This window comes from Sylvia atricapilla, chromosome 18 (genome assembly GCF_009819655.1).
Source record: "Sylvia atricapilla isolate bSylAtr1 chromosome 18, bSylAtr1.pri, whole genome shotgun sequence".
Classification (NCBI taxonomy): domain Eukaryota; kingdom Metazoa; phylum Chordata; class Aves; order Passeriformes; family Sylviidae; genus Sylvia; species Sylvia atricapilla.
The window spans coordinates 7266914-7284025 of NC_089157.1; the positions used below are offsets into that span (position 1 = coordinate 7266914).

The window sequence follows — 17112 nt, forward strand, 5'->3', positions numbered from 1 at the left end:
CAAAATCACTAAGTACTTGAATAAGATCTTTGCATTTTAGATAAATGGTATCAAGTAATAAGCCCAGAGGATTGTACAGAGCAGGATTAGAATTTTCTTGGCCCCTTAAAATCTTAGGACAGAACCTGTTAATTTATTCGTTTGAATTTTACTGTTGCACTCTCTCCACTGCAGTAAAAACTGTTTAGTCTTTATTTTTTCTTTTAAACTCATCTATTTATTCTGACTGTAAGACAGCTTTATGTATATAAAATAGTCTGCCTTTTCAGCTTCCTGCTCTTACTGGGTTCGGATGGGTTCAGATGAGTCTTTGGAATACAAACTGCTTCACTGCCTTCTGGAAATTTTTATTTATCAAAAGCCTTAGCAAGGGGTGCCCTGTTGGTGTTTATCCAGTTGGCAGCTTGAGCTGCTCTCAGAAACAGCCCTGGCTGATCTCAAGGAGCTGCTGAAACTCATCAAGCAGGTTCCTGCTCACCAATTATCCAGTTAAGCAGAAAGAGGAAAGGTGTTTCTCTTGCTTGTGTTTTTTCCTTCACTAAGTTTAACCCACTGTTCCCCAAGCCTGGGTAGTTGTGGGTGTGTAACGTGGCAGCAGCAGCAGGGAGAGTCTGGGGGGACAGTCAGAGGGGATCTGTGACCTTACACACTAAAAACACATCCCTCAGCTGGGACAGACAGGCAGCTTCCAGCAGAAATCTACAGCATCGTCATTCTTAGCTGAGTCCTACCCAGCATACCTCAACCAGCTTTTTGTCCACATTTTAACAAAATCATAGGAAAATAAAAGAAATTCCCCCCTCCAACCAAACCCCTCCTTACTTCAAAGCTGATAATGAATGTTTCATCACTGCCAGAGCAAATTTTTTGATTCCCAAATACTCCTACTGCGTCTTGGTTGGAAAGTTTAAATTGCTTGCATAATAAGTGCTTGGGATAATATAAAAAAAGCTCTTTCTAGTAGAGTTCTGGTTTTCAGTACATGCTATAAAAATAAATAAATGCTCAGATGATAGCAGACAGCTGGGTTGTCCACATCTGACTGTCTTCTGCATTGATTTTTAAGACAGGCTATGTGCATGGCTGCTTGCTGGCTATCAATACCAGATGTGTCTGCTTGGAATTCAGAGGGATTGTCAAGTGACAGTGCAGTTGTGAAACAAATCATTTTGCTCATGGTTACTGAAAATAGTAAATGAGTGGGTAGGATAAAGTGAAGAGATATTCTCATTTCCAGTAGAGAGCAAGAAGATGAAATGGGTTTCCTGACTGCCGTTAACAAACAGTGACTTGGTGAATATTTTTCTTTTTTTCCTTCCTGCCTCCTGCCCAAGGAATTGGCTCCGTGAGCAGCACAACCTCCGTGGGTTTTCTGATGTGTAAGAAGGCTCCTGCAGCCAGGGAGGGAAGAGCTTCTTTTATTTACATTGTTTTCACAAAGCTTGCTGGTAGCATCTACGCATGCCTTGCTGCCAGTTTTGTTGGGATTTGGCCAACAATTTCCCAAGCCTTTGGGAGGGGGCTGGACAGACGTGCACAGCAGGACTGCACAAAACTCATTTCTCTGGGAAATCAGTTAAAGAACAACTGTCAAGTGCTGGGGAGACTGAAATGAAGTTTGCAAAGCAATTGAAGGAACTGAAGGGCTGTTTGATATCTAAATTTTGTATGTGGCCATTAACCAAGTGCACTAGATACAGTTCTTGCCCACAGGTTGGATCCACACTGGCAGATTTCTGTCTGCCCAGGACCTGTCTGGAGCACTGACGTGTAATTTGGTGGCTGCACTGATTGTTTTGGAAGTGGCTGGAAATGCTCAGGAAAAGCAGATCAAAATACTCTTCAACTTGGGCTATGGCAGAGCTTGATCTGGATGTCTGAGCTGTGCTGGCTGAGTGGTCTGTGAAATAACCTTTGACTATAGGTAGGACTTTTCTTTTGTTTCCTGAGTAGCCCAAGGGTGTAACTGGATATTTACTTCTGTCCCACATTGCTTTTTTAATTTTTAAAAGGAAGATCTGTGACTGCACATGTTGGAATGCATGTTAACAGCAAAAATTGAAAAGACCCTTTCCATCATCAGGATTTTATTGAGTTTTGCTTGTGCATTGAACCCTCAAAGGCCTTTTCCAGGCAGCAAAATGGAGGCCAAAGAGGTAGAGCCAAATTCTGGGATTACTGAGCAAGGTAGCTGCAAAGCTGGGTGACCACCTCACCCCTGACAGCTTGGACAAACCCTCTGAACCAGGTAAGGGTGGGTTGGGACTTCTGCTTCACTAAGTGCTTCTTCCAGGCTGCAGGTAAAGCAGGTGAAGCTGGGGTTGTGTTGTGGGCAGGCAGCAGCATCTGAGCTGGGTGTGAGCTGTGTGGAATGCAGGTGCATAAATAGCCTGGGCATGAGGAAGTAAGATGTGTTCACCTGTGAATAGATGGGTTACTTCTGCTGAGGTGCACAGGAACACAGGGTTAGCTTCTGGAGAGAGAACACATTAAAGGTGGCATGAAACATCTTCATCATGAGACGAGCTCTTAATTTATTTCTGAAAATCTGGAGCACCATAAATCTGCTAGTGCCATTTTCTTTATTCCTTCTGCATTTGTAAAAGGAGGACAAATAAAAATGTTCTGTAAGCTTTGCTGCATTTTAAAAAAATATCATTTATATGACACAGCTCTATTTTGTATAATTTTTTCGTATCCAGAATACAGAGGGCTTTAGAATAGATGAAGAAAAGCTGCATATCTGAGTTTAAGATAAAATAAGATGATCCCTGTGACAGAGACAGCAGAAATGATGTGATATGACAGTTGCTGTAGCAACACCACCTACTTCATGAAAATCAGAGTTAACAGGAGTGTAAAAGGTAAAGCCCACATAATTTTCCAAGCCTATGAATTGCTGCTGCCCTGAGCCTGCAGTGCTTTCCAGCTCTCCAGTGCTTCTCCTTCCATGTGGGCACAGAATAATCACCTTTTTCCACATGGCCAACTCCTGCAGACCCCATACTGCATTGAGCAGGGGCACACGGGGGGAATTCTGCAGCTGACCTGGAAATAGGAGGGGAAAGAACATAAAGGATTTCATCCTGTCTTGTCCTCCCCACAGATCATCCCAAAAGCTTTTTGATTTTTGTGTCTTGAGGCATTTTAATTTTTGACATCATTCACAATCTTCATAGGTTCAGCATGCCTGTTTCATTGAGAACATGCATAGTAGTGTGTTCAGAGGCTTAGTTCAGGGCTGTGGGCAGTTTGCAGAGGAGGTCACAATAAGGAATATAAGTATTAGAATTCCAGGATTTCTTCAGTAGATATTCCACCACCAAGTTTTTTCACTGCCTCTGTTTTTAAAGGGTAACCCAAAGTTTTTGGTACATGTTGCTCTGTCTGGTCCGTGCAAGTGCTGTTGGGAGCCACAGAAATCTCTGCGGGCATGAGTTTGGGTTTGGAGGCTCCTCAGCAAAGCAGTTCCTTGCCATTTTCTGGTGCTCAGTGACTCCCTCACATTTAGAAGTGAATTTATCAGTGCCTAGTGTTCAGTGCTGTAATATCTTTTAATTTGGCTTGCTTTTTGAAGTTATCTGATTTTGTCCAACACGCCACCAAAACCTGTTTTATGCAGCAGCTGTAAAGAAGTCATTTCAGACATGGGGTAGCATTAATGTTCAACAGCCTGTTCTCCTGGAATTTTCTCTGAGTGGTGATGTGTTCCTTTCCTCCCTCTGCCCCCCTTATCAGGCTACCCAGGCCTGATGCATCTCTGGTTTATAAATGGAGATAAATGCATCAATGGAGAAAACTACAACCACACACACTTAATGGGTGCTCCTTGGGAATAAAGCTAAATAAAAGTGTATAAAAGCAAGTTAGACCTCTGCAGTCATTGGGCTGTAACAACCCAAGTGTAATTTTTCAGGTTTTGCTGTTTGTTTGGTTTTTGGGGTTTTTTTTTTCCCCAAAACATTTTAGAGGATCCTAATTTAAGGCGGAGAGAAAATAAAATTTTTTCAGCCTTACTTAGGTTTTGGGAACACTGGGTCGCCATTCTGGCAGCTCTAATTCTTAAAACTTGATTATTTGATACAAATCACCCTCAATAAATTGTCACATTAAAAATGTACTTTGTTTTAGTGAAATGTAAAATTGAAAAAAAAAATGTAAAAAGTCACTGCAACAGATAGTTCTGATTTGTATGCACAGAGCAGATCAAAAGAGAAGAGGAGATTTTCAAGTCCTGTAACTCTGCCCAGTGACCTCTTTTCCTTCAGGGATGTATTCCAGTGCTGCTGATAGCATCTGTTGTCTGTCTCTGGGCTCCCCATTAGCTGCTGATTGGGAGGCAGAGGAAATGTACCTGCTTCACGTGGCTCCTCCATGCCAGTTGAAATCTCCCTTGGCTGTGTTTTGATAACACACCCAGGCAAGCAGGGCTTGGGTACCAGAACTGGGTAATAGATCCATGAGTCATGGGTGGCAAATGCTGTCAGAATTACAGGAGGGCTCTTTGCAAGACCTGTTTACTGAGAGCGTGCTGTCCTAGATAGACAAATAAACAGAACAATAGGAAAGGGACTGACTTGGTCTGAAGCATTGAAAAGCACGTTGGCAGTGGCACAGACACATCTTGAGGACAAGTGTTGTCTTTGTTTTTGAGCAGAATTCCTCAGGAGGGCACGTTTGTGGATGGTGAGGTTATGGCAAGGTGAGGGTCTCCCAGGGAACAAGGGACAAGGCAGGAGGAAACAGCCTCAAGCTGCACCAGGGGAGGTTTTTGCTTGATGCCAGAAGAATTTCTTCACTGAAAAGGTGGTTTAGCATTGGAAGGGGCTGCCCAGGGAGGTTTGGAGTCCTAATCCCTGGAGGTGTCCAAGGGAGGCCTGGACGTGGCACTCAGTTCTCTGGGCTGGTGACAAGGTGGGGATTGGGCACAGGTTGGACTCGATGGTCTTTGAGATCTTTTCCAGCCTCAGTGATTCTGTGACTCTGTGCTATATGAGGCTGTTACCTAAACCATGGGCTCTGTCTAAAATCTACTGGTTTATTAAAGCCGGATACGTAATTGTCCAAGGTAAAGGAAAATGGATGTTTTTCATCAGTTTTCTTTCAGAGCAAGTTCTGACAGTTCCAATGCTTCTCTGGAATCTTCCCTTTAAGAAAAGAATTACTGTACTTTCTGAGGAATCTCACTGCATGTGAATTGCCAGATAACAAAAATATGCCAGAGGATGTCAAGAAGCTCCAATGTACCAGAGAACATAAGCATCTTGAACTGAGACATGCTTCTAAGCCAAGTGTAAATTAAAATTAAATACCGGTGTGAACGTTCTTCTCTGCAGCTCCTCTTCAGGCCCTGTCCTCACTGAATTCTATCTTAGCTGATCTTTTTAAGGAAAGCAGCATCCTACAGAAAAATCAGAAAGGCGTGTAGGAATACTGTGGATTTCGTGCTTTTCAAGAATTTTAAAATCCCTTTTCAGTGTCCTGGGAGCGGAATCAAACTCTCTGTTCCTCCATGTAGCCAGTCTGCAAGGGGATTGTTCAGAGCAGGAGCAACTACTGCCAGGCATCTTGCAGGGGTCGTTTGGAAGGGAATAAAAATTGGATTTCCTGGTGGTTTTCAGAGATCAAGCCTTGTTGAACTTGTAAGTGCTGCCTTCACACAGGCTGAATTCAAGGAAGGGCTTTCAGAGTCTGGATCTTAGAGAAGAGGTGAGTCTGAAGTCCAGGAGATGTAGTGGAAGATTTTACCTGCTTGTGCCTCCTATTTGCCTTTTTATTGTTTTGAAGGGCAGAACGTTGCTGGGCCAGCAGGCAGAGGGTGTTCCATGCACTCCGTGGTAACCATAGGCAGGATTGGCGAGTGAATCTCCCAAAGAGCTGCAAACACACAACTGAAGGCCACGTGTGGAGCTTTGGATAGCAAACCCTTGGAAATGCAGGCTTGAATTACATTCTGTCCTCCTCTTTCCCCTTTTCCCATTTTGCCTGCGGAGCTCAGACCAGCTCTGGGCTGAATCTGGGCCGTTTCAGGAAGGAAGTGGTTGTCTGTAGGATCTTGGATCTTGACCTCATTTACTGCAGATGTGAGAGGACGCAGGGAACAGCGGGAGGAGAAAGGAAAATCTGGCAGGAAGGACTGAGGGATTTTGTCTGGACTTGGCTTAAAGTTTCAACAGAATTATGAACAATTAATTTAATTTTGTGGCTGTGTCACACCATGTGTCTGCTTCCCTTTCTGTGAGGAGCCCAATGTGACACCTTGGGTGGCTCTCACCTGTGTCCCACAGCCGCAGAAGCCTGTGATAGTCAATTTGAAATGCAGCCAATGCCTACACAATTTGCCTACCTGAGAGAATGATGATTTTATTTAAAATATCTGTACTTCATCTGTGAAGAGAAGTGTTGCCCCTTCTTTCATGGGAGTCTTGTGGGGAAGAAGCTGCTTCTGAAGCACACAGATGAAGTAGTTGTCAGTGCCAGAGGGAACTCCTGAAATTCTTTCTCTACAGGAGGCTGGAATAATTCATGGCAAATATTATACAGATTTATTTGGATAAATCAAAATGGGCGAAACAAGTGTCTCCTTAAGGAGGAAAGAATTTGGGTAAGATAGTATGTGATTGAAGCTTTTAAGATTGTTGCAACCATGACTGTACTTCCCACACAGCTCTTGCATGTAATTTTAAAAACAAATTTAAAAGACAACACAGACTTTCTCATGTCCCACTCTTACTACAGGCCCATTGGAAACGAGTAGAAATGGATCTGACAGCACCCCACAGTGTTCTGCTGTTGGGACTGAGTAGAGGATGACAAGTGACCCTCTCTGTAAGGAGCTGAAAGGAGGACAGGGAGCTTTGCCAGTGTTTTGTTCGTTGAAGAGAATCTGTGGCACTTGGGAATCTGGAGCAGTGTTTGTACCCTCAGCACAGGCTGATCCTGCCCTGTTCCTCTCAACAGTGCTCCTCTGCTGAATGCATTCATCACAGACTTTGCTGGAACAGCCTTTCCCTTCCTGGCTCTCTCCCTCTCATCTTTGGCTGCCAGTCTCTGAGGAAGCCCTCTCCTTCCTCACCTCCTTAGCATCTTCTCAGCTTTGAGTCCTAATCACTTAATGAAATCTTCCCCTTCTCCTCCAGCCTGAGCATGCCCACAGTTGGAACATGCTGCCCAGGAGAGTGGTTGCATCACAGCTCTGGAGGTTTTTAAAAAACATGTAGCTGTGGCACTGAAGACATGGTTTCGTGGTAGAGTTGGCAGTGCTGGGTTAAGGCCTGGGCTTGATGATCTTGGAGGGCTTTTCCAGTCTAAACTGTGATTCTGTGATTCTCTGAAGTAACACTGACCCAAGAGCTGCCGTCTCTTCCAATGCACAGGCCACTAGCACACTGCAATGAAAAGTCTGACAGAAATTTTTAACAGGTTCAAAACAAAGTCTTTTTTGTGGAACCTTTTTCAGGAAACTGTAGAACCATTTTGGCAGAAACGCAGTTGGGACACAAGAAATCCAAACAGAATGGTTGAAATCTGGCAAAGGCCGAAGGAACTGAAGACAGCATCCTCTAATGGGAAGTGTCAGACAGTCTTAATAAGACTACCTCTCCTGCCTGGGATAATACTGTAGAGGCCTGGAGCAGGAGGCACACAATGCTGAGAGGGGAAATGACAATTCTTTCGTAATTAAATGTACACGGTTTGTAAACAATGCTGGTATCTTTAAAAAGTGCCCATTTTAAAAACACTTTCGTGTGCCAGTCCTATAGTGCGTGTTAAAAGCAGCAAATTATGTTGTGGTTGCAATGGGTTGAGATCCCTTTTTCCTCAGGAAGTGTTTGAGGTCACCCCATATTCAGCAGAATCAAGTTTGTGTAAGATAAGGAATAGAGGAATGTCTGTGCCAGCTTGGAGCCCTGGTCAGAATACACAGATCTCCTGTTGCTTGGGAAGAAAATAAAGCTCCTGTAATAACTGCTTGGATAAACACACCCAGAGGTGAAGTGTAGTGTCTTCTTCACCCCAAGGCAGAGAGTGGTTGAGTTTGTCCTTCCAGTTGAGAGTAGGTGGATTCCAATTTGTGGCTTTAGTCCTATCCACCTAAATGCTTTGGTTTCTGGAAACAATTACAATCCTAATAGCTGGGAAATCACATAGAATAAGATAGGATAGATAAAAGGTTGCTTATAATATTGTAGATGAGGAATGATAACCTGACAAGATGCTGTCCTTAGATAAATTTTGACCTCCAGAATACCTCTTTTGCTTTGCTTCCCATGGGGATTTTTGCCTGTCTCAATCCCTGCACTCTGGCCATGTGTTCCTGGAGGCTGAAGGAGTTAATGCAGAGCTGGATGACAGATTAGTCTAGGACCAGCTGTGATTTGGAGTAAGGGAACTATCTCAAATAGCTGGCCAGCTGCCAAGGGGATAGATGACTTGGAAAATGTACATGGAGAGCTCTGGAGCAGCTCTGGATGAGGATTATTTGTCAGTTTAACCACTGTGCTGCAGAGCCTGACTGACACACACATGGTGCCTTCCGTTTATATAAAGAAAAATTATTAGCAAACACATGTTTTATCTCTGGGCTGCTGATAAATTGAGTAGGAAATTCCTCTTTTATTTCCCTCCAATGTGTGTAAAAAAATAGGGAAAAATATTTTGATTAGAACATTTTCACTCCCTTTTCTTCCTCTTGGTGCTGTTCTGCAGCCAGCTGTTGAGCTGATGAGGAGTGTGTAGAAGGGCTGTGAGAAGAGAGATTTTCTGAAAATCAGACACATTTCTCTGGGAGTTGAATGATTCAGAATTGTGTTCCACATAATTTACCAGGGATCTCTTGCAGCACAGATAAAAAGTCTGCCAAGCAGTAGTGCAGCTGAAGAGGTTATTTCCGTCTTCACTCTCCTGGGCACAGCTGGTAGGTGGGATGTTTCAAAAAAGGGAAATTAAGAGTCAGGATATGGTGATTGAACTCCCCATGATACCAGATCAGCGTTTGGGGTTTTGTAGGTATACAAAAGCGCTGCTATACTTTTGAATGGTGAATTTTAATTATTGCAAGCAATTTAAAGCTGCTATTTTTTTTATTTTTTTTTTTTTTTACCAGCAGTTGGTCACCTAGATGACACAAGGGAATGGCCTTAATCCACTTCTCTCTGAAAAAAGAACCACACTGAAAATATTGCCATTACATTGGACTTCTCACTGGCAGTCTTTGCTGAGAGGAGGAGGATGATTGGAAATGTTAGAACAGCAAATTTTCTTTAAAGTCCTTTTTTCTGGAAAATTTTCCACTATGCTAGTATCTGCCAGAGCAACACAAAAAGCATTAGCCAAAGGCAAGATGTTAGGGCAGCAGAATTTCTGAGGTTGTCAAAACCTGCTGGTCCTTTTGCCAGGAGACACCTGGAGCTGAGTCTGTCCTGGCATACTCCTCCTTGCTTGAGTGGAGTTCTGCAAGTGGGAAAGCCTCCAAACAAAAGGCCAGTGTTGACATAGTTCTGGTCTCTCCAGGCCATGGTTGAGACACATCACTAGGGTGGTATGAGGGGAAATTTCCATTAACAATTGTTCCCGGCTTGCTTCCACCACCACCACCACCACTGTGGAGCTCTGCAGCTGGATTTCCAAAAGAGCTTAATGCTCAAGAGTTCTCATTTCAGCAACTTAAATAGAGGGGCTAAGTTCTTTCCAAAACACTTGGCAGTCATCAGCCCCCATTGAGAACAAAGCTTAGAGCACATTAAACAGCCCAGCCACTTCACTGTTGTGAAAATTTGGCCACTGTTGTGAGCACAGAGTGTTTAAATAATGCAGACCCTGGCAAAGGCTGAGGGGCCTTACCTTGCAGAGTGGGTTTCCTCCTTGGCCAGTTCCTTGTGCACGGGAGCCTCCAAGCAGCTCTTTCCGTGGCTGTTGTGACAGCTGGGAAACTTGCTGATGCTGGGATTAGTCGGCTGCTGGGCACATGACATTCAGATTGCTGTGCTTATTTGACCTACCTCTGATTGCGAGGAATTCAGCGCATAAAAATAACACCCCAAACGACTTTGGCAGGAGGATGCGGAGCGAAAGCGCGGTGCACACGCGGGGAGAGGAGCCCGGGGAGCGGTGTAACGCCAGGCCACGCTCTGCTCCTGCAGTGACAGCCCTGCCAAGGCCAGCACAGCCCACGCTGTCGTCTTGGATTACAGCAAGTTCCAGCACCACGGAGATGTCATGGCCACCGGCCAGCAAACTAACGAAGACAGGTTCCTGGCTTGCACTTGTTGGCAAAACTTGGTAGAATAAATAAAACTATCTCGGGTGCCAGGAGTTGCCCAATGTAAAATGCTGGACGAAGCGTTTCTGGTTTTTCTGCCTGGGGCTTGAGATACCCGTGTTAACTCTGTTGTCTTTGATGGAGTTGCTGATCATTTGCAGGAGCGTGACAGAACAGAGACTGGCAGAGGTGTGTGTGCCATGTGGGTGTAGGATATCTCACAGGGCAGCACTCTTGGGACTCCTAGTGACGGTGTTTAGACACATGGTTTGTTCAGGCTTTAGTGAGCACCATTCCCCTTGAACGAGCTTCTCACTGGCACGGGAACATCTTGTGTTTGCTGGAGAGCCGGGTCTGCAGTCCTGAGAGCTTCCTAGAGCAGGGAAGAGGAAAGGTGTGAAGGGAGGACCCTGACTGCCGTGTCTTCTCCAGACCGCTGTGGACCTGCATCGCTCTTTGTTTTGCTCTTGCATTGCTAAGATGCAGTGCCTCGATTTTCCCGTGTTTAAAGGAGCATTTTTGCTCTTTTTTTTCCAGGGTGATATTATAAAATTTCTTGTGGACAGTGACTACAGAGCTCATGTAATTGTGTCATATGGCACATTATAGATAAATGATAATATGCAAACTGATCCTGTATATCAAGAACTTCAGCAATATTTAAATACCAGCTCTCTTACGTGGGACAATTAGAAAGCTGGGCTGGATTTCACAATCCATTAGACTTTTAGAAACACCCTGCAGGCTCACCAGAAATATTACAAAAATACTCAGAGCTCACGTCTTCCTTCATTGTTGTGTTTATTACAGAACGCGCACCATTTCTAGGCGCACACATATGTACACATATTTACATTAAAGGTGTATTTGTCTGCAGTAAGGAATCCCTGGCTGCTCCGGAACAGGCAAAGCTCACTCAAGGAGCTTTCCCTGTGTTCCCTCCTTCAAACGAGGCCGTGGCAGCCCCATCCATCCATCAGCGATGGATCTGGCCCCACGGCTGCCGGGGTGCGCATCCCTTGAGCAGGAGGCGACCCCGGGCCGGGGAGGTCACTCAGACCCGCACACCGCCGTCTCCAGGAGGGATGCAGCTTTGTGAAAAGCCTCTCTGCAGCCACAGCCGTGCGGGCCGAGCCTCCCGGAGGCTGTCCCGGTCATCCTGGAGCGCTGCGCTGGGAACGCGCACCCGTCACCCGCGGGCAGGGGAAATGCCGCCGTCGTTTCTCCGGTTGTATTAACGGGAGACAGCTGGGAACGCCACATTCCTAGCCCCGAGAGCAGGGAGAAGCCGCTGGCAGCGCCAGATCCCGGCTGGATTAACCGGGACAGCGCCACGTTCCCGGCGGCGCATCCCGAGCCAGGGGCGGCAGCGCTCCGCAGTGGCACAATGCGTGCAGCATCCTTTCCTCCCGCTGCCTCTCCTGCAGCCACATCTGCGCCTTGAAAACTTTGATCCTCCTTTTCTCCTCTCCCCGGCCCTCACCGGCCTTTCCTGGAAGCTGATTTTATCAGCTCTAAAAGAGCAGTTACAAAAGCTCTCCCTTAGCAATTCCCTTGGTGCGTTTACCGTGTGTTTCCCATATTATTAAAATAAAAGCCACATTGTTAATGCTGGCCTTGGACTTAGAAATGGCGTGTAATGTTTACTCTTTTACACCCTAAATATTGCAGATGCGGGCACAAGTAAGGAAATATTACACAGCCACAGGATGTTTTTGTAGTTATCATGAAAGCCGTCATATGGCTGAAGTCAAAGTGAATTACCAAATAGCCAAAATTATAAAACAATATTTGCTTCAATCAGAAGTCCTCCCTCTGAAGTCTGTGAGGCTTCTACTTCTGAGGCATGTCAAAACTTCTGAAAATTTGCTTCAGGGGATAGTCCATGTTGAGGCAGCTGACTTCAGGATCCTATTTTTGGAACCTTTGGTTGAGATTTTAAATTGGATTTTTAGTGGGAATGGTGCCCAAATTGGTGCTGTAGGATTTTGAAGGCTTTATCTAAAATCAAAAAGAGAAAAATTGAAGCTATATTACTCATTTTCTGGGGATATGCTCCTTTTTATTAGATTTTGTATATCATAAAAGAGAAATGCAGCATCAATAAGTGTCTTCTTCATTTTTGCAGAGCATCTTTAAGGAATCTTTGTAGCCTTTCATGTTGCTGGTTTCCTTCACTGGCTTTTAGAATATCCCTGGTAGGATTTCTTGCAGAATAAATAGCAGTCTCCTTGGAGTGCTTCAGCACAGCTGAAAGTACACTTTCATGAGATGCTATTCATGGCAAGTACTGTACGTTGTTTGATTGTAAAATGAACATACCCTCAGAGGTATAACTGCGAGGGGTTGCAGTGTGCTGATAGATCTGAACTGAATGACAGTACTTATGATCTGTTCCTGAGGATGGGATCCTAATGAAGTGGCACAGGTTGGAGCAATATATCTTCTGCCTGCAGTCCAGTGCAACTCAGTGTTTGATTCAGTGATCTTATGTGGGAATCCAAGATCAGCAACCAGAGTTAGGAACAGATTCTGGATATAAAGGCCATTAGCATGTCTGGATCAGAATATGCACCTTGCAGAATGGGCAATCTAATATTTAGCAAGCATAGGTACCAAATCTGAAGGAAAAGCTGAGAGAATTATTGCTTGTGAAGTAGAGATCTTCTAGAATCCTTCGATACAATTAACATATTTTTTTTCTAACCCAGCTGTATTCATCCTGCATTTCTGTAGGTCAGATCTTGCCAGCAAACCGGAATACACCGAGCCCCATTGATCCTGAGACTATCCAAGTTCCTGTCGGCTACGAGCCTGACCCTGCAGATCTTGCTCTGTCCAGCATTCCTGGCCAGGAGATGTTCGATCCTCGCAAGCGCAAGTTCTCCGAAGAAGAGCTGAAACCCCAGCCCATGATTAAGAAAGCTCGCAAAGTCTTCATCCCAGATGACCTGAAGGTAATTTGGAACTGGTGACAAGGTGATTCCTACAGGGTCTCTGACAGTTGCTCACTGAGGTACAGGTTTGGAGCGTGAACCTCTTTTGTCATGTAAGATAAATCTTTGAATCTAAATCTGACTTTGTTGTAGAATAAAACTCTTCGGTGTTCTGAATTAAACTGAAGGGAGGATGTCCCTTATTAGTTATGCAACAGTTGAAATTCATGAGCTCAATATTCATTTCCTTTGTATGCCAGAAACTTCCTGCTTGACCTTGGACAAGCTTGCTTTGTCCCATATTTCCCACTTATGAAACAGCCTGATCATATTTCCTTTTTCTTCATTCTCTTTCTATTCATGTTTCTTTTTTCTTCGTCCTCTGTCTCTTCAGCAGAGGCTGTGAATCCTTCCAGGAGAATGGAGGACCCTGATGACAAACTGAAGTATATTGTATCTTATTTGGAAGTTGCTGTAGTTCTGTGTTTAATAATGAATTAGAACACTATAGGTTCTAATCCAGGTGAAAGAATCTAGACAAGTGGTAGGAAAACAAAAGAAAACAGAATTTTTCCGATGAAAGGTGTGTTTTAATACAATATATAAAATACAATACTACATCAATATGTTAGAAGAAATGGTCTGTGCCACTCAGTGCTTCTGAGATGTGAAGAGTAAAGTGCAGGAAGATAGCAGGAAAATGGATCCAGGTTATCAAACACTCTGAATATTATTTGCAAAGTTGTTTTCCCAGTATGTGCTTTCCAAGAGGATCGTTTTTATCAGAGACAGGGCAGAATTTCATTCTGCTGTTGCTACTGCCCCCAAGAGACACAGGCTGAAAGGCTGTTGGAGACAGTGGGAATCCCTGGCTGCATGTGCAGGGAGCCTGGGATGCCATGTGTTTGCACCAGATTGATAGCATTAGGGAAAGTAGCTATTTTTATCCCTAAGCATGCTGCGGTGCAAGTTAAAACCACAGAAATCACAGTTGCAGTAGTGTCCAAGTTGCTGTCACTCAGCTTTCCTTTGCAAAGGTTTGCCTGCCTTGTTGCTTCCCTGGGCAAGTTGTACTGCCTGTGATGCCCTGTTGGGTTGCAGTGCCCAAGGGAGAGGTATTTGCTGCAAGAATGGCTGGAGTTTCTCCCTTTGTCACATCTCCCAGGTACATTTACACATCGAAGCAAGCTTTTGGCCAAGGTCCCGTTGGCCAGAGGTGGAAGCCAGCAGTGCAGCACAGGACTGAAGCAGGAGCTCAGGGTCCCTCATTCCCTCAGGTTCATTCCATTGCTTGCCCTTGACTCGTTTCTGAGCACTTGACCCAAGTGCTGCTTCTGCCCTGGCATGTGGAGCAGCCTCTGGGTTCTGGGGGAGGGTAAGCAGATTAGACCAGTCAATCGTCTCTGGGCTGCATGTGATTTGGAAATGCCAGCCTTACCTCTTTCAGGCCTGGATTAAAGGATTTGCCATAGCAATTTGTTAAAATAAAGAGGGATGAAGCCTAGGTGGCACACTAATAAATTGCTTAAAGCTGATTTTTATGGAGTGAATTGAGATGGGAAATTATAAACAAGATTTGGGTCATAGCTTTTTGCTCCATGCTTGTATTTTGGAGGATTTTGTAGGCCCCCATCTACGTACAGGTGAAGAGCCATTTAGAGATAATGCTGGCTCCAGATCAGCATTCCTGCACACTTTGTTGGGCCAAACTGGTAGAAAGCAGTTCAAGAGCCCTCCTGCCAGCAATTGTTTTGCTCCTGCTTTGCCTTGTGCAGCAGCAGAAGGTGCAGAGCAGCAGGATTCGGCTGGGCTGAGGGACCCAGGAGTGCTGGGTGTTTGCTCAGGGCAGCATAGGAGCATCTCCTGTGGTCTCCTGTTCTGTGCTGGTCCTTGGGAGCTGCAGAGGGAAATGGAAGCATGTTAAGATGAAGAAAGAGGGAGTTTGAGCTCTGTGACTTGGCCAGGCAGTATGAGGGTTGAGTCACTGCATCACTCGTACTCTGCAGGGCACTGAATTTCACTTTTCACGAGAGATTATGCCTGCTTTGTATTTCCTGAGTTGTGCCAAAATTCTAGAACTTAATTCAGTTATGAAGCAACGTCAAAACTTCCATTTTGCTGAAGGCCACTTCATTGGAAGAGTGGAAAAATCAGGTGAAATTCAGTAGTTACTTCAAGTCTTTGATACACCAATGCAGTAAGGTGATCTAGAGGCAAATCTTCAGGGAACACTTTGGGAATGTGTTAGCTTATGAAACCTCAGGGGGTAGTGGACCTATTTCTGTCCAGTGCTTTTCTTTTTTCCACAGTCAAAGCCTATTGCACTAATCTCTGTGGTTGGTCCCAGAGCAGCCATCATCACTGTGCCAAGGAATCCTCTTGCAGTGATTTAGTGGTGCAGACAGGAACATTTTGGGGTTCTGTAGAGTGCTTTGAACGTTACAAAAGAGCAGAGCAGTAGATGAAATGGGTGACAGCAACACAGAGAGTGAACCAGGTGTTGGCTGGCAGTGCTGGGCAGGCCAGAGGTAACTAGTGCTGCTGCAGCCACCGTGCAGGGTGAGTCATGAAGGTGGATGTGCTAACTAGGTCATCCTGGCTGGGAGATGGATTCTACCTCCTGAGCATTGCTTCACTTTTCTTTGGAGGAATTCCCTGTCAGGAGGATGAGGGGGTTAGTGTAAGCATTTTGACAGAAACATGTGAGGGCATCTACGCTGCCAGGGCGGATTGTGCCATGCCAAGCTGTAACTCCAATCCTGCCGTGCCCCGGGGTGACACTGGAGCCACCCCAGTGGCTGCTGGCAGTGGCTCCCACGGGCAGCTGTGGGCTCCATATTTTCTGAGCCTGAGAATTGCTGAGCTCTTCCCAAGGGAAACTTTACAACAGTTTTCTTTTTTCCCAAAACAACCTTGTTTTTGCAGACCTTACTGTTTTATAAACAATATTCCTTTCCCAAGAGGTGAGTAGGTGTTTTCTATTTCTGTTCCTTAGCCAATGGGAGAGGTGTCAGCCTTGTGGACCAATAAGTGTCTTTAGCACAGCACATTATAAAAAGGGCTGAATGAATTATAAAAAAAAGCCTTGTGATTTCTGCTGCCTCCTCACTGGAGCCAAGCATTATTTCACATCCTATCACCACAACATCTCTGCTGTTATTTCACACCAAAATCTAACACCTTTATCTGCTTGTCCGTGTGTCCCGAGCAGGACGACAAGTACTGGGCGCGGCGCAGAAAGAACAACATGGCAGCGAAGCGCTCGCGGGACGCGCGGCGGCTGAAGGAGAACCAGATCGCCATCCGCGCCTCCTTCCTGGAGAAGGAGAACTCGGCGCTGCGCCAGGAGGTGGCCGACCTGCGGAAAGAGCTGGGCAAGTGCAAGAACGTCCTGGCCAAGTACGAAGCTCGGCACGGCCCCCTGTAAATCTGAGTGGAGAGGGGGGGAAGTGGGGTGTTTTGGGTTTATTTTTCTTTTTTTTTTTTTTAATATTTTTTTCTTTTTTCCTTTTTTTTTTTTTATTTTTTTTATTTATTTTTCGCGGGTTGGCATTTGACTAGATGGACAATGTGTTTCCTGTTTGATAGCACCACACCCAAACCAACCTTTCTGTCTTCAGCACTTTACCAGAAGCAGAAACAAAACTGACTTAACGTTGGTGGTTATTTTTTTTTTTTTTTGATTTTTTTGTTTGGTTTGTTTTGTTTTTTCCCTTTTTTGTTTGCGTGTACGTGTCCCTGTGTGTGTGTGTGTGTGTGTGTGTGTGTGTGTGCCCAGGTCTGTGTCTGTGGGTGTGCATGTGCGTGGGTGTGAGTGTGCATCTCAGCACTTCCCATTTTTATCAGCCCTCTTCAAAGGGTGCCACATTTTTACCTGGACTGTTGAGAACCGCCACAGTAAGCTTTTTATTACCT

General features: G+C 45.0%; 1 protein-coding gene across 1 annotated transcript in view; it reads left to right on the top strand.

The window, feature by feature from the left end:
- Window positions 1-16674, top strand: part of HLF (HLF transcription factor, PAR bZIP family member) — a 31540-nt gene extending 14866 nt beyond the window's left edge. The window contains exons 3-4 of the mRNA XM_066332151.1: window positions 12998-13218; window positions 16409-16674. Coding sequence (XP_066188248.1) covers window positions 12998-13218; window positions 16409-16624 — 437 coding nt within the window. The 3' untranslated portion in view covers window positions 16625-16674. The remainder of the gene's footprint in view (window positions 1-12997; window positions 13219-16408) is intronic.
- Window positions 16675-17112: the final 438 nt, after the last annotated feature.